The sequence below is a fragment of the Micropterus dolomieu genome, linkage group LG05 (assembly GCF_021292245.1).
Source record: "Micropterus dolomieu isolate WLL.071019.BEF.003 ecotype Adirondacks linkage group LG05, ASM2129224v1, whole genome shotgun sequence".
Lineage (NCBI taxonomy): Eukaryota > Metazoa > Chordata > Actinopteri > Centrarchiformes > Centrarchidae > Micropterus > Micropterus dolomieu.
In genome coordinates, this window is record NC_060154.1 from 16,184,648 (window position 1) to 16,202,721 (window position 18,074).

The 18,074-nt window shown below is 39.8% G+C and overlaps 2 protein-coding genes across 2 annotated transcripts in view; both read right to left on the minus strand.

Annotated features, from left to right (window-relative positions):
• Window positions 1-84: 84 nt before the first annotated feature.
• mcoln2 (mucolipin TRP cation channel 2) lies at window positions 85-12,868 on the minus strand. The gene is made up of 14 exons (XM_046049259.1): window positions 12,697-12,868; window positions 11,806-11,959; window positions 11,013-11,186; window positions 10,404-10,560; window positions 9,858-9,936; window positions 9,671-9,767; window positions 9,444-9,543; window positions 8,778-8,890; window positions 8,379-8,528; window positions 7,322-7,423; window positions 6,842-6,964; window positions 4,363-4,569; window positions 3,611-3,744; window positions 85-546 (listed from the first exon to the last, which is right to left on the minus strand). The coding sequence occupies exons 1-14, from the start codon at window positions 12,738-12,740 to the stop codon at window positions 510-512; spliced, it is 1,671 nt and encodes a 556-aa protein (XP_045905215.1). The 5' UTR covers window positions 12,741-12,868; the 3' UTR covers window positions 85-509.
• Window positions 12,869-14,026: 1,158 nt separating this feature from the next.
• clcc1 (chloride channel CLIC-like 1) overlaps window positions 14,027-18,074 on the minus strand; it is a 15,997-nt gene continuing 11,949 nt past the window's right edge. The window contains exons 9-10 of the mRNA XM_046049262.1: window positions 17,339-17,873; window positions 14,027-14,483 (exon numbers count right to left, since the gene is read on the minus strand). Coding sequence (XP_045905218.1) covers window positions 17,346-17,873 — 528 coding nt within the window. The 3' untranslated portion in view covers window positions 14,027-14,483; window positions 17,339-17,345. The remainder of the gene's footprint in view (window positions 14,484-17,338; window positions 17,874-18,074) is intronic.

An 18,074-nucleotide genomic window follows, 5' to 3' on the forward strand; every position in this document is an offset into this window, starting at 1 on the left:
CAGCTTTGACTGAGTGATTTGCTGTCTGACTCAAACTTTGAGAGAAAAGCTTAATGTGCACACAGGAATTATTATCTTACAATGGACAAATGAATATATTAGCTTTACTACAACACTTGACAAATAAATCACATCTAGCACTGCATGATGTCACATAACACCAGTGTTTGCAGCAACAGTCCAATGCAGAAAACACAGAATCCAGTTCAATTAAATGCACGTGCAGACCTTAAAAAGGCCCATTAAACTTCAACAGTATCCTGAACTCCCAACAGCTACTGTTATGAAACCTTATGTTTCCAGTCCCATCTTTTTAGATCAAGCCCCAGTTTCATGTTCGAGAGGAAATTTCTTTGGCATTTCATATCGCACCTCACAGAATCTCTCCTGGAATGGTAAATCTACCCTTTCCAGAATTTTGGAAAATCAAGTCTGAATCAGACGTGTGAAGTCCCGTTCCCTGCATCGTCCTCTTCCCAGAACCGTCTCATCTGGAGGTGGGAGAGCTGTCAGCTGATCAGTATGACGTCATCATTCTCAGGAACTCTGAAAATATGATCGAATAAGATGCATGAGACACCCAGTGTCTCACCAACAACACCATACAAAGATAAACGTACATGCTTTCTACTTTGTCATTAATAAATGGTGGTTGATGCGTCAGCAAATCTCTCATACAATATCTCAGTGGTTTTGTCAAGTCCAAATGGGGGAAGCTTCATGTTTCACAAATGATTAATTTATCTTCTATTTGTGAGCAATAGTTTGTTCCACTTGGTTCTTGAATGCTTATGTATTAGTCATTGGCATGCCATTTGTTTTGATTAGTGAAACGTCAACATTAATGTGAAAGAAAACAGGCCCCTGCTTCATTAGGACAGTCTGGGTGTGATTTGATTGACAGATTTTAGTAAGTTATTGCTAAATATGTGACATTTTTCCATCCAAGCCTGGTTCAGTGTGAAACTACTTTCAGTCATTTGTTTTGAGATGTTGCATCCAATATGTCACAAAGGTCACAGGAGTTTCACTTAAGCGGCTGCTTGTTCAGACTGGTAAGGTCGCTCTAGACTCTGATTGTAAGACTGCTGGGTTTGAGATAATCCCCTACACAAACCATTAGAGACAGTACCTTGAATTCAAACCTGCACATGCATGCCTCTATTCTCTGGGCACCTGCATGCAGGTTTGGCCCTGACACAGAGAGATAAAGGGATGCAGGATTAGGTCTGATATCTGTGGACTGTGCACACCCATTCTGAGGATAAATCTCGCAAACAAGCACGTTGAAAATCATAGCCTTGTCACCATGCGTGAACGTTTTCTTGTGTTTGCGCTCGAGAAACAGCTAATTATGTTCCTGCTGCATCAAATCTGTAAACAATTATGGACGTTTCCCCATTCATCTTTATGATCTGCCATAAGCAGCACATTTTACTGCTGGGTTGAGTCTCAGACTCACTGTTCCACAAACTGCTGCAGTCGTTTGTGAAATGGATTCACATCCTCAGAGAGCAAGGAAGTGGTGTCCAATCATTCTCTTGGAAAGCAAAACCACCTCAACTTTAGGTTTTATCGTTTTTATGCACAGTTTTGCACTCCCTTTGTCAAACAATATCCACTTTTCAGCTAAGCTGCTTTATTATACTGTGAGGAGAAGAGAGAAAAAAAACAAATCACACTGTTTATGAATTGTAGAAGATGCATTCAAGTCTTAAGACATCACCATTTCATTGTAGGGATCTTAATAGCTATTTCAGTGACATTGACAATGTCCATACGAGTTCATTAAATATTTAATCTCATTAACAAGACTCTTAAGCCATAACACGTTATCTCAACGGCAAACTTGATACATTAGTTCCAAATAACAAGTTTTAAATCCAAACGAAGGGCAACTCTTGCTCCTCAACTTGCTTAGAGGAAGACAACAGCAGGAAGAGGCAGAGTGTATGCAGATGAAATTTCATCCACTAAGACATTAACATGTTTGCTGAGAACACTGATCTAATTTTTGGGAGCGCAGCGAGACAAAAGATACTCGTAATAATTACATTTGGTCAGGTCAGAGGCTGCAAATGACTGCAATTACAGAATATGTGCAACTTGACAAGAGTGCCCCTAATGACAAAAAGTCAGCCAACTCTAAAAAAATAAATAAACAACAAAAGGCCACCAGCAGTTTCACACTCATCTTCACAGATTAGATGCTTATTCAATAGTCAGTCTTGCATTACTTTACACTATTACACATCACATAATGGCTCTGTAACAGAGACTGAACTTCCGTAAACAGTCAGGTTTCCAGAGCAGGAAAACCGTGTGGCTCTGCGATAGAAAATTACTGTAGCGCAAGTAGGAAAGCCCACAGAGTGTTAATGTCTGGTAAAACAATAACGATGAGAGAGCCCTGAAAAAAGGAAAAACTGATACTTTCATAATGTCAGAAAAAGCAAGAAAACTTTTCCCCATCTTATCCCCACTGATTACATGACTCAAAATTATTTTATACAGTGTGTACAAACATTTGGGGCCCTTGCTTGCATTAAATAATAGTTGAATGCCAAACACTGCAAAATTCTATACAAATACTGCAGCAGCCCACTCCCCCAGTCTTAAAAAGGGACTCGTGCTTTAAGTGGAAGGATGGTGATGGCTACAGAAACCAAGCCTGGTGTTTGTTACAGCAAACAAGAAAGGGAAATGTAATTATATATCAAAAGGTTTAGGAATCTTTAAGAATGCAGAAGCAAAAGCCAACATGAGACACCACAGACAGGTGAAGTGCTGCTTTTGTTTGAGCTCAGTTTCTACCAAACAGAAAAGATACAGACCGTTAAAGAGGAAGCAGGGACTTTTCAACAAGCACCAAGTTGTGCATAAACTCTACACTGTAGCTTCAAAATAGATGGTGAAATTAAAAACGTGAGAAGTGCAACTCATTATTCAAACATTATGGGGACCCCCCCCCCCCAAAAAAAAAAAAACCACACACAAAACACCCACACGTCTTCCGATTACAAAAAGGGAGATCAAGTGATAAAAAGCATACGATGTGACATTTGAGTCAGATAACTCTTCTGAAGTAAGCACTGCCTCAATTGGCTTTACTGAGTGTTGACTGTAGGCTGTTTATTTGGAAGGCAACACAGCAAAGAGGGAGAGATGGCAGGCAGTTAGAGGAGGGGGGTCTGGGTTCTTCCCAGCGTACAGCCTCAGTTTCTCTGTAATCAGCCCATCACTGGGTGTGTCTGCATAGCTCCCACCACTAATTTCATTGCTCTTTAGGCCATGTAAGAGTGAGCCAAACCACAGCGTGGAGGAAACTCCACTCCAGTCTGCTGCATGCTGATGATAGAGATTGGCTCATAGAAAAGGAATGAGCAGAAAACGGGGGACGTATAGAGAAATACGAAATCTCAAGGTGTAAGCAAAGCACACAGAGTTTTCTGCACAGAAAAGATGTGTTACTAGCTTTGAGTAAGGCATTCAAACCACAACGTGGCTCATGTTTCAGTGATGTTTGTACAGTGCAGCTTCCAGGTGTGACTGTGTGCAGCAGGGTCTGAATATTATCAAAGCAACAAAATAACTGTAAACACCGTCATACCGTTGGCAGCAGCAGAACACAGAGTGTTTGTGGGGGAGGTCTGTCTGACTACTTTCTTCCGCAACAAAAACATCTTTCTGCACTCTGAGGAACTTCTGCAGGTCCGTCAATGGGAATCCTTCCTTTTGGTAGTTCTGTTGGTGCAAAAAAAGAAATGCAACAGTGATAACAAAAAATACTCGACTTTAGAGATCAAGACTAATTCAACAGTGGATAATCTAGACGTCTTTTTGAAGGACAACAGAACAAACTTAAAACTACTACTTAAAAGGAGCCCTTAGAGTACATACATGTCACCAAAATTTGCTTGCCATCATTCCTTAATCATTAGCATGACCTAATAGGTGCCAAGTTTGCATTAGGGCTGTAACAGTTATTTCATTATTTAGTGATCTGCCGATTCCCTTTTGATTAGTTTATTAATTCTTTTGTCTATAAAATAAATTAATGACAATTACAATTTCCCCAAAGCAGCATCTTTAAAATTCTTGTTTTATCTAAACATCAGTCCAAAGATATTCAGTTTACTACCATATGACAGACTAGCAGCGGATCACATGTCACATCTGGTTGCTGGAACCAGAGAGTGATTATCAAAATTGTCCCACCCCCCCTGTCTGTCAGTTGACTAATTGACCAATCTACTAATTGTTTCAGCTCTGCATTTGCATTCCTGTAAAGCGGCAATTCGTAGTCACTGATATGTTCATAGCAGCTTTCACCTCACTAAAATCAAACCACAGATTAAGTACCTTGATGGTCTCGTAGGCGTCTGTGATGAGGGCGATGAAGAGCGAGAGCACCATGTAGATGAACAGGGAGATGAAGGAGTAGAGGTAGGCCCGGCTGAAGAGCCAGACCAAAGTGTTTTTGTCCTTTAGCTGGGCGAAGGTGGTGAACATGTCGTCGCCGTTCAACAGGGAAAATAGGCACTCTGCTACACGACTCAGGCCCTCAAACTAGAGAGATGGAAGTGCGGACAGTTAATAGTTAACACAAGGGCAGTGAGTCAACTAATTGATTAATTTAATTATTATAAGTAACAATCCAAAAAGGTTGGGGACCACAAGATGAGGGATGGAGGGAGGCTAAAAACTGGAAAGAGTTATTTCAGATTACTAGTATTAATATACAAGACATGAAAAAGTATTCAGGATGTGCGTTCAAGTGAACAACATGTACATCCAGTTTAAATTCTATATTGTGCCTGTATACTGTACATTTTCCAAGCAGCATCTTTGGAATGTAGATAGACTTTCACAAAACAGAAGCATCCTTACAGAGAAAGGGTTTACAAAGAAGGAGGAGGTGCAAGAGACTGACAGAAACGTGATGGTTGATAGATGTGGAACGATAAAGACAGAAAGGCAAACAAAGAGACAGATGGCCATGTTCCCCCAGAATGTTATAGTATCTAAAAACAACATCCCACTGCAACAGTATGGATCCAGGGCACAGCACTTGAAGACATGTGGGATGGCAAGTCCCAGAACATCCTCTGTTTACTCCTAGAGTAAATAGACAGAGGAGCCTGGAAGGGCTGTCAGCACACTAGAGGGGACTCCCCGCACGCCCGCATTGTAAATATCATGACCACGTACCAGTTCACTGTGGCGGTTGACACAGAACTGAAACTGCGCTGCAGGTGAAGCGATTCTCACTTCCACCAACTTGTGAAAATGAAGCTGCAATTAACGTAATACAAATATACTTTTGACTGACCCCATGAGTGTCAGTCAAGTTCTAGTTCATGTATCATGAGTATCCTCAAGTAAGCTGACCTGAGGGTCCCACTTCAAAGAATAAAATAATAATTCAGCCCACGACTTATTTACACCAGTTACTCCTCTTCAGTTTAAGATGACAAACAGATTTCCATTTGGTCAGTGAGACGTCACTTAGCCCGGGGCAGCTGATCTCAGTCTATCTCACATCTGTCTCTCCTACAGTACGAGCACTGCCTTGTTTAGACGCCTACTGCATGTTCAGACATCCGTAAATAATTTATGTTAACGGGCGAGGACCACTAAACACGTTTTTCCTGATGGCACTTTGTGTCCAAGGTGATGGTCCACCATGTCGAAATGTCTCCCGATTGCAGTTAAAAATATTAAACAAAAAAAAACAAAAAAAAACACACCATTTGACTTTGTGTTTTCAGAGTATAACCCCCCGCCACCACCATGTTATGTTCCGTTTCTTACTGCTTAAAATTACATGTTATCTATTGTAGCCTGTATAGTTTTTGCTGTGGTGTGTGAAGTTAATGGCAGTAAACTTTAAAAATTGTGGTTATTTCATGGTGATCGATTTAAGATGCTGATCATGTAACCACACAGTCCCCAGTTTGAGTCCTGCAGGGTAGCTTTGTTGGAGGTCAACCTTCCCCATTTCTAACCAGTTATTTCAGGTCACGTCTTCACTGTCTAATAGAAGAGGGAAATAACTTTTTTTAAATTTGGTCTGGACAGAAAGCTGCTCTCATTGAAGGTTGAGCTTGAGTATTCAACTAACCTATACTGACACCTAGTGGTAGAGTCTTCAAAAAAATAAATAAATAAATAAGGCCAATGACCTGAAGGTTTTCCTGGACAAGGAAGCCAAAAAAGGTAATTTTGGAGTAGTTCTCTCACTTAGCAGGACTTAATGTTGAAACAGCATCTCAAAAGTTACAAAACTGACCAGTTGCAGTGAAACAATTCTGAGAAAACCTAAGGATCATAGTATTTATCACCTGCAAAAGGAGTTATTTATTTAAAAAAACAAAACAACCCACCACCCACACCCCCCACACCCCCCAGGGCAGACCTGGTACAGAACACCTATATTCATTAACACTTTGTACACAGTAAATGTAATATTCATCCAATAGGATATATCCCCACACTTAAGCTAAAACATCTAAATGATTACCATACATACTCGAGTCTGCCGGCATAGTTTGTGTTCAACCAAAGCATGATGTTTCAGCCAATTTAAAGATGTACACACATACACATTTGGGCAATCCCAAATGCAACCTTATTCTAGTGGTCTCAGCAGTTCTGCAGGAATAAACAGGGGTCAAGTCTCTGAAAAGAACCTAGATAGTTCCTCTATCCCCCCCCCACATCCCTGTGAAGAAGAACCAGTGCAGTGATTCAGACCTGCAATTGACCCATCATAAACTCACTTCTCTAATCTCTGACCCTCAGCATCCTCTGCTCTCTTCAAACCAGTTAAGAGAGTTACCTTCTCATGGTATGGCCCCAGTACAATCCACCCACAGAAGGTGTAGCCGAGGTAGATCATGCCTGCACAGCAGCAGAAACGCAGGACCTTGGGGAAGGCCGCTTTCATGGTTAAAATCAACACCTACAAACACGAGAAGTATGGAGGCATGAAGTAACTTATTGTTAAACCACAACATGAAAGAATAGTTCAAGACATTTGATTTTAAAACCTGCAATCCGACATTATGCATCTTAAATTTCCAACTAAAACGTAAAAAGTTACATGTCACAATTATTCTAATATACTGAGCATCCACTGTAGTTAGTAGCACTGGCTTAAATTTTTCTCTGCACACAGTTGATTAATGTTGCTCATCCAGAGATTTAAATACATTTTACTACAAGAGACCTTACAGGATTCTCCGAAACTGGCTTGATAGTCATCTTGAGTGCAGGGAAAGACCGTGTACAATGAGGGACAACGGGTTACGAGACTCACGTTGTATTTCTGGAAGTATCCCAGATACCTGATCACACCGACCCACACCATTAATGTAGACGTTCCTAGGAAGATACTGCACACATCGTAACTGGTTAGGCTCTACAGGAGAGAAGGAAAAAAAAAAAAAAGTGCATCAAGTTGGTTTAAATCTTAAAGCTACTCAACTGTAAGTATGACTTTATTGTAACCGGTGGTAAACTGTGCCATGATCTGTGTGGATTTTCTTATTTTATTAGGGCTTAAAGTACAATGAGGAACTACATCAGGGGAGCATCCTATCAATTGTTAACCAGTTAGGTGATCCAGTTCCAGGAATCTGGTATTGTGCATGCTCACTCGCAAATGCTGTTTACTGGAACACTTGAAGCCATTGTTAATGTTATCATTTACACCTGTGCTTTTCCTGCTTTTACAAGTTAAGTTGTCTGCCATGAAAAATGTCTATTCAAGACTGGCATTTCCAAATCAAGGTAAAAAATTATCCTTAACAGGAAGTTAACAACTCACAACAGAAGACGAGCAGTGCTTTCCTCTAAAAAAATAAATAAATAAATAAATAAATAAATAAAAAGAAGAGCCTTGGTCGGGGAGGAGGGGGCATTGTGTATAAGGGAAACATTTATTCTATTTCTGTCAAGTTTGTTTTAAACACTTATCGTGGTGGCTATAAAAAAGGACACAGGACAAAAGGTTAAAATAAACACGTCTTTACAGGGTTGAGCCTTTTCACTCCAAAGTCCACCAGCACTGAGATACTCCTAGAATTTTATTTCTCAATTGCTTAATATATAACGAGATGTAAACTCGAAAAGTGATGCCATGCAGTTAGGGCCACATGATCGCGATACTGACTGCTAAAAAAATAAAAAATTATTTTTGCCTTATCCAATGATAACCCATGTCTTAAATGCAACTTTATGTTTACAGCGTGGGGAGAGGCAGATTCATACATACACGTTACACAAGGTTTTTTTTTTTGCCTCTCCTTTCACATTTGCCAGGTAGTAACCCAAGGCATCTTCTCTCTAAAAACAGTGGTACACCATTGATTTACCTTTGCTTGTATTTCCATCTTTAGTATGGATCCAATTATGGCCAGGAGGTCGCTGACAATAACCAGCACATACCAGCCATTCAGGAACTCCCCCTGGTCATCCTCACACACCTTACGATTGTAGTTCTCATGCAAGAATCTGGAGAATCTCTAAACAAAAACACAGACACCACACCAATGCAAGTGTCCACAACACAATATCAGATCAATTGATGACTAAATGTAAATTCTATATAGATATCCTCATCATAGCAGCAACACAATGCCTGCAGTTTGTGTACCAAACACAAGTTGTCCCCTATATATATATATATATATATATATATATAAGACTAAATACAGGAAAGACTGAGTCCCTGTATGATACTGTACAGTGTGAGCAGTGACTGAACAGCTGACCTGGAGCAACCTGACAGCCAGTACGATGGAGCGAGTGCACAGCACGGCTGACGTGAGGCAAACAAGAATGACGAAGCCATCAAACACCAGAAGATAGTGTGTGTTCTTCTGAGCTGAAACAGAGACAAAGTGTGGGGGTGTGTTTATCTCTTACATAACTGCCCTCACGCTCATTACTGATAAGTGTACAGGAAAACACCTCAGTAACAGTAAAAAGGCATCTGCATTTTTGGGCCAAATGGTATAGTTTAGTAAAGTTTTCATCTGTTTAAAACTACACAAGATGTGGGATTTAGTTAACATGCAGTACAAAAAAAACCTTCTCACTGTGGTATGTAAACATTTGTAAATACTTCTTGGCAGTTATAACATTTTCTAAATTTAGTGACAGGACACACACTTATTGCTCTGTTAACTTTTCCTCATGTAGGTGCTTTATAGTACTTCAGCACAAGACAACTAAAAATATACTTTTGACACTTGAAACTTTATAACAATACGTAAATATTATAAATATGCATTTGTATGTTAACCTCTGTCCCTCTAGAATAGCCACAATGTACAAACATCTATTAATCCCATAAATCTGTCATGTTTTATTTTATGTTTATTATTCTCTCCCCACCCCCTCCCTTACTTTCTCTCAGGTAGACAACTACACCTTACCCGTCCCAGATATCTTCCAGTCTCGGCATGCATAGCTCCGAGCATCGATGTCCAGGAGAATTTTCACTTTTCCACTGTGACATTGGTTGTCAAATGTTATCTAGGGACAAGACGAAGGCAAAGTAGAACAGTAAAACAATCAGAAAAGTAGTTGTATCATCATGAAATTCAGTGGTCACAAGGCTTCAACACGGTTTAAAATCGGTTTGTACAAAAGTGAACCATACCGTAACGTAGAACGAGTAGCAGTCGGGTAACTCCCGTGAACTCACTGTCTGAAGGTTGATTCCTTTCAGCTGGAAAGTTAATTTGATGTCAACTAGCCTGAAAGCAAAAATGAATGTACATTAGATAACGACTAATTGATGTGCGTTAGCTGCAGCCATATGCAGTAAAGTGATTGGTGATGTATACCTGTAAAAGTCCAGATCAAAAAAGGATGAATTCTGGGTTTTCCACTGGTTTGCAGTCTTTGGTTCATGTGACATGCAAACTGAGAGCAGGGACGCAAATGCAGTGAGAAAATGAACACTGACACTCACATGTTTCTACAATTATCCAATGAGAAAACCAACCACCACCACCCATAAAAAAAAATTAAAAAAAAAAAAAAAAAAAAAAACACACCATCTCTTAAAGTAACTTTTGATTGGCCTTCAAATTACTGGTTGACTCGTAATATTGTTTCTATAATACTGGTGATTTAGTCATTCAGGTTCTACCATTACAATGATTGTAAACAGAATTCTTGAATGCATTGTGCGTCTATAATTTTTTGGTTGTTTTAAACATGCAAATCGGAAACACCCAATCAGGTTTGCAGTTCGTCATGTACTGTGACAACAATTTTGCAACTGTGATTGAGATCTTGGCAGCCTAAATAAGCAGTCAGTGAGTTCACTGGTAAGCTGATCATTTTACAAAAACATAAAAAAAACTTTTTTTAAAGTTTCCTCTCACCCGTCTCCAGCTGAGCGTCAATGTCATAGGCCTCGTTTGAGGGCTCCACGCTGCCTCTCTTGTAGTACTCTTTACAGATGGTGAGAGGCAGCAGCTTGCCTTCTTCATCCTCAGCGTAACTGATGGCCCCCACGGAAAGCCGGTCCAACTGGCTGTACTATAAATACCAAGTACCTCAGGTAAAACATTTTACATAATATTGGTAAGATGCTGCAAACTGCATTGACACACACACACACACACACTGGGAAAACATTAAGTGACGTAGCAGTTTCCAGATAAATGTGGAATATTTTAAATTCCATCAAGTATGTTTAAATGAACATTAGCGTCCCAGTTTTAAGTATCATCCTGGTTTGGCATTTACATGGAACATGAGAAACATGATCATAAACAGTATGTCTTGATTCCGCAAGGATAAGGATGTATCCATGTTTTCTGAGACCGTGACAAATGTTTACATGTGTTATACATAACCAGGATACTTCCCCCACCAATCTCCACCATCTATCCCATATGACATGAACACCACATTACAATGGTTACTTTTCTTATTTTACCCAGTAGTGGTAAAAGGGGGGTGTTAAGTGTGTAAGGGGTTGAACTTGCCTGATCCAGGACATAAAACAGACTTTCATAGACACCATGTTGCGTGTAGACAGCAACACTGTAGTCGTCCTCATCCACCCCACTGTAGTCCTTCAGGAAAAGGTTTTTGAGGGCCATCATGTTCTCCTCCTTGTAGGACACCACTAGCTGGTTGTTGAGGCCGAACAGGATGAGCTACGGAGAAAACAGGGGACATTTATTTTTCCAAGTTGATGCTTGCAGCAATAATCAAGAGTGAAGGTAACTAAGATTTATTCTTGTTTAGTGTTCTACTTTTTTTTTTTTTTTATAATTTGCTTAAGCCATTTATCACTTTATTTTGTAATTTCCAATTTCAAAATTTACAATATTGTTTAGGACTTTGCCCATTTTAAAGATCACATACAACCATGGACTTGAAGTAGTCATTTTACTTCATGAGCAAAATATCAATGAAGTTATTGAGTCGTTTCCGTTTTGTTTTTGCTGCACTTTGTCCCACTACCAAAATAATTTGTTTGTGCAACTTAACTCCAAATTCCTTCATTATCAGCTTTACCAGCCAGCAGCAAGATGAGCAAGTTTCAGATATAAGGGTGGAGTTCACTTATTTCATCATCTTCCATTTGAAAACACTAAGTAGGACCCTGTGTGTCTCCCCACTGTGAGACTCAAAGTTGTCATAATAACACTAACTCATATACATTTACTGCACTAGACTACATGCCTTAGACAGAATACACTTCCATGAGGCATTTTTCTGGGTGGACCTTCTTGCCAGGTCATTTTACTAATCTACACGATTAAATCTTACTTGTGTGGTGATCATGGCAATTTTCAGGATCTGCACCCCAAGCTTCCAGGGTATGTGTCGTCGGGCCCGGTACTTCTCACACGGGCTCATGAAGTAATACCTCAGGTCATCTCTCAGGTTCTCATCTTTGACAATATCTTGAGTCATGACAGAGCTGAAACCAACAAAAAGTTACAACAAAACGTGATATCATACAAGAACTGAGAAACTAAATGCGAAACGTTTTCCATTTCACTGAGTAGTTGCTCTCCTAGTATGAAGAGACCAGAATGCATCACTCAGGATTGGGGGACGAAAAAACAGAAGTGAACCTGCAGAGAATGCAATTATTTCATGATAATTTACTTGAGCAATAGTTGTGTTTTTCAGTGCACCAGAATGGTCATCTTTCACAGGAAGAACCCCATGTACTGAGTACACTGCATGCATTCATGGTGCTGCCTGGGTTTAAGTCCAAGGTTAGCTCAGTGAGTGCACTTTCAACATTTTCTTAACAGTATGTCGCCCACAGGCTCTCCCTGACATAGTATTCACATTTACTGTTGTTGGAAATTAATCATAAGGAGTGTGGTTAAATTACACATTTTATTTTCATCTTAATGTGCATAACTGTGCTAACTGTGCAATGTTGCATTAAGTTTCCTACTGGCCCTGTCCTGGAAGGGTTACATGACTGGTGCTGTTTTAATGTAAGACAACACCATTATCTAAATAAGCTTCAGGTTCATTTTGGCCGCTAACGGGTTACACATTATTATTTCAGAAACATACCCCCCCTTTTTAAAAAAACTATTTCATATTTTAGAAACATTCCGAAAACATTTCCCAAAGCTACTTTTGAACGGCAGTCATTAAATGAAAAAAAAATAAAAAATAAAAAAAAAACCTTACCTTATAGAATTTCTCCTGTCAAGATATCGAACCAATAATTCCATGATTGATTATCCACGTGGACGACCTAGTTAATCGTGCTTGTCAAAAGGCTTTGAGACAGACAAACATTCACAGCAGAGACGCCAGTTTAGCTGGGTTTTCTGTCACCACGCACCTTCCAGTCAGCCAATCAGGAAATGAGTTTCAGGCGGTGCGCAGGTTCCCAAACTACGGCCCCGGAGGCAACCAGGGGTCGCCGAGAGGATACAAACGGATCCGCGGAAAAAAGATAATAGCCTATAAGAAACTTTATCTCTATTGCTCTTTTCAATCATTGTTGAGATTACAAGAGAATGACTCAATAAACTCAGAAAATATTGACCTGACACAAAAAATGTAGTCTCTTTCCTGATTGTTATTATTTTGCTTTTTATATTTTATTTATTCGAGGATTTTTCTGGTGGGGAAATGCTTTAATTTTGTTTACCCAAAGTGATGTTTAGTTTAAATCTAAAAAATACCGAAATCAGTCTGCAATATATCCACCAAGGGCTTGTTTGTAAATTGTGGAATGTAAACTCCCCCAAGTTAGAAAAGATTCCCAGATCCACAAAATACCAAGGAAACGGTCACCCTTCTGCAATGTAAAAGAACAAAAAAACACAAGAGCATTCATTTTCTAATTAAATTTAAAACCTTCATGATAATTAATGCCCTCAGTAACAGAACAAATCATCCTGGTCAGCAGATGGCCAGCAGAGCCCACAAGGGCTATTTCTTGTTGACTCTGCCTATGTGTGCCTCTATGCCTTTGTGTGCACACATGTGGCTGTGCAATGTAGTGCCAAATTAACACTGAAAGTTGTCACTGACTGTCTAAATGGCACACTTGGATTTAATGCTGTTTTAATTTTGGTATGAGATTTGTGGATATTCTTTGGGTTGTGACTGTGAAAAATGCAGTAATATTAGACATCACACCCTTTTTAAAGGGTTTCATATATGCTGTGTCCTACTGGTGTTCACAGGGGTGTGCTGACACATGAGTGTGAAAGCTCAGGTGAGAGGAAAATGTATTCTGCATGAATCCAAAAGCTACTATACTTTCATGATATCTGCTGCAGCTTTGCTACAAGGAATAAGGTATCCAAGATCCAATGTAACACGTGTCCCAATGCAAATGATGGTCAGGATGTTTGATTTTATTAATCCCAAAAATGCCTCATTCTAAAGTTAGTAGTTTTCATCCCAATTAAAAAAACCAAAATTACAAATTTATTTTTCACCTTCAAAAAGAATTTCAATTCACCATGATTCCTGTCCACGAGTAAGACACAGAAACACCAGATCAAGTAAATAATGTTTTTATCCATTTACTGTTTCCCTGAGATCCTGTTTAATCTGGCTGCTGTGTGGTTTATTGAATATTTTGCTCTAACTGAGGAAGCCGCTGAAGTGGAGCTGAAGTCATGAAATATTGAGCAGAGTCACCAAACAGTATTAGTGACTCTGCTCAGGGAAAGGCACATTCAGTTGCCTGTACAGCAGACCAAGGCAGATGGCAACACTGTGGTGGTTCCCCTTGGGTAAACTTCAAAATGCTGTACATCCACATTAAAACAATCACCATCTGTAAATCAGTTAGTCAAGGACATTAACTCTCCACAGTCCAGCAAAAAGCACTAATCTTCCTGTTTTGACTGACGTAGAAGCGGTCTACTCCACTGATATGAAGGACCTCTGACAGTTTCAACTTGTGTCAGTGAGACAGACGAGTCCCTGTCTTCTGCTGACGCTTGCTGGTCCTGCAGTAACAAATATAATACACAAAATGCTTAACACAAAGTCAATAATATTTAGATATATTTCAACAAATAAAATTACCATTGCAAGTCAAATAAAATAATTTAAATAAATTCCATTTCACTGCATTATAGAAAGAACTAAACATTTACACACCAAGTTTACTCAGAGTGGAAATCAACCTCTTTAAAGCCAAATATTTAATCAAAGATTAAGTAAATGAGATTTTGACCATTCAAGGAGGTAGGTCAGATTGTATGCGTAAATGGTATGGCAACAATAAAAATCACGATATACGATCTTGAAAATATAGTCTATATACACACACACACACACACACACACACACACACACGCTGGTCACATAATTAGAATATCAAAAAATTGATTTCAGTAATTCCATTCAAAAAGTGAAACCTGTATAATGTATACATTCATTCCACACAGACTGATATATTTCAATTGTTCATTCCTTTTAATTTTGATGATTATAACCCCAAAATCACTATCTCAGAAAATTAGAATATTGTGAAAGAGGTTCAATATTGAAGACACCTGGTGCCACACTCTAATCAGCTAACTCAAAACACCTGCAAAGGCCTTTAAATGGTCTCAGTCTAGTTCTGTAGGCTACACAATCATGGGGAAGACTGCTGACTTGACAGCTGTCCAAAAGACGACCACTGACACCTTGCACAAGGAGGGCAAGACACAAAAGGTCATTGCTAAAGAAGCTGCTGTTCAGAGCTCTGTGTCCAAGCACATTAATAGAGAGGTGAAAGGAAGGAAAAGATGTGGTAGGAAAAAAAAAAAAAAAAAAAAAGTGTACAAGCAATAGGGATAACCACATCCTGGAGGGGATTGTGAAACAAAATTCATTCAGAAATGTGGGAGAGATTCACAAAGAGTGGACTGCAGCTAGAGTCAGTGCTTCAAGAACCACCACGCACAGACGTATGCAAGACATGGGTTTCAGCTGTCATTCCTTGTGTCAAGCCACTCTTGAACAAGACAGCGTCAGAAGCATCTCGCCTGGGCTAAAGACAAAAAGGACTGGTGTTGTGAATTTTTACACGACATTACTGGACTACTGCAGAGCGGTCCAAAGTTATGTTCTCTGATGAAAGTAAATTTTGCATTTCCTTTGGAAATCAAGGTAGCAGTAGCGGTGGGAAGAATGACATTTGAGCATACTTGTGCAGATGGAATGGATCAAAAGGGCATAAAACAGATGAGGCAGCAACTAGAAAGGGACATGACAGAGCAATTTTAGTAATTGTGTGCAAAAGTGAGTGGTGAAGGAGACCTACCATATACATAGATCGGATAAGAGTTCAGACAGATGTGCTTTAAAAGGCAGTGAGGGGGATGCGGGTCTCTAGCTTGAGGGGTTTTTGTAACTCATTCCAGTCGTTGGCAGCGGAGAACTTGGAGTGGCGACCGAAGGTGGTATGGGCTTTTGGGGTGACCAGAGAGATGTACCTGCTTGAGCGCAGGCTGCGGGTGGGTAATGATATAGACACCAGTGAGCGTAGGTATAGGGTGGCTCTGCCTAGCAAGCACTTGTAAATAAGTTGGTACCAATGAGTTAGGTGTCGAGTAGGCTATGTAACGACGGCCAGCCGACTAATGCATAGAGGTCGCAGTGGTGGGTATTAAATTGGGCGCCGGTAACAAAACGGATGGCACTGTGGTAGACCACATCCAGTTTTTTCACAAGAGAGTTTGAGGCAGATCTGTATATGACATCCCTGAAATCTAGCATGGGTAGAACAGTCATTCTTACCAAGGCAGGTTTGGCAGCATGGGTGAACGAGGCCCTGTTGCAGAAGAGGAAACCGATTCTGGACTTACTTTTAGATTGAAGGTGGTTTATGTTGGGCTGGAAAGAGAGGGAACTGTCTATCCAAACACCTAAGTATTTGTAAGTGTCCACATATTCTAATACTGACCCATCTAGCGTTGTGATGCTAGTCAGACGAGCCGGTGTGGGAAGCGATCAGTTGAAAAGCATGCACTTTGTTTTACCAGAGTTTAGTAGTAGATGGAGGTTACGTTAGTATATTAGGCCTGTGCGACATGGCCAAAAATGTTATCACGATAAAAAAATTTCATCAAATCATTTGATACCGATAATCATCATGATAAATTGCAAATCATTATTTCTGTCGAGTTTAAAGACTGATTTTTGGCCCTGAGTGAGAGTTGAAAAACAAATGGTTAATTGTGGATTTAATTTTTTGTTTGGTCGAAACATGACAAATACTTGATGCCAAATAGTGGATTACTTAACAAATCTAAGGTAGAACATTCAAAGCACTTATCATGAAATCTTTTTTCTACAAATATGCATAAGTAAAATTAAGTAAAATCTGTTCGCAATCCCTAATCCTCAAATATAAATCTTAAAAATTAAGCGCCAATTCGTTTGTGACTCAAATATTCAATAAATGTTTGAATTAATTTGTTATATTGTTATTGAGGAAAATTTAGAATCAATCATTGTTGTTTTATTGCCCAGTTCTAATGTATACACAGTACATGACATGCATATAAAGCTATAAAATCTACTGGCTGAACACATTCACCCACACAGGACAAGCTCAACATCTATCAAAACAAACGTAACAGACAAATCAAACCCAAATGAAAATATGTCAAATATATGATCTACTTATTTACCAATTTATGTTGCATGAGAATATTCATCATCCCATTATCACATGTGAAATGCTGAAGCATTAATACATAAACAGGGTACGTTAAATATTTTCACAGTTAAGCGCTATTTTATGTCTAATGTCAGATATTCCTAAGACGAATTTGATTTACTTTTCATGCATTTAAAGAGAGCTCACCTGAACATCAGTTTACACTATGTCTGTTGAGTTCATCTTTAGAAAGGTTTTCATTCGCTTCCTCAGGTTTAGTCTTTGATGGAGATGAATAGGAGTCAGTAGGTTTAGTTTTTGACTGGGCTGTGTTAGCTTCAACACTGCTAGCACTCGCTCCAGCCAGCTCCTCTTGGTTTCCTGAATCGGACTCAGCAGAGAGATTTTGCTCTGCCTCACGCCGCCCATCATTCATATCATCCTCACTGTAAGGAGACTCGGCAGTGCGTACTGTCACCACAACCACCTTGGCTCGCTCTTCTCTGGGTCTGTTGTGTCGCCTCTGATGAACCTGGTTCCTGTCTAATCTGCCATCATCTGCTCGGTGCCTCGGGGCATGTTGTGGTGCGTCCCCTCCTGCTAAGCGGTCAAAGTCCTCGATCCCCTGGAGCTGACCCTGCGGTTGCTCCAGCTGTAGAGGAGGCGGATCCCTTCGAGGATGGCGGAAAGGTGCAGCGATGCCGTGCTGGAAAGCTGCCTGTACACTTCCATACATTAATACCTGTAGAAGAGTCAAATAAATATACCAGTATTGAGATACTGGTATACAGACTCAGATTTCATTTATTTGCATGTGTCACTGATCATTTATAAAGTCTTTACCAAAACACACAACATGACAACGAGGAAAACTGGGATCTGCAGGGTAACTGGTAGGTCTTTGAGGAGTGCTACAAGAAACTCGCTGATCCCCTGGCCGATG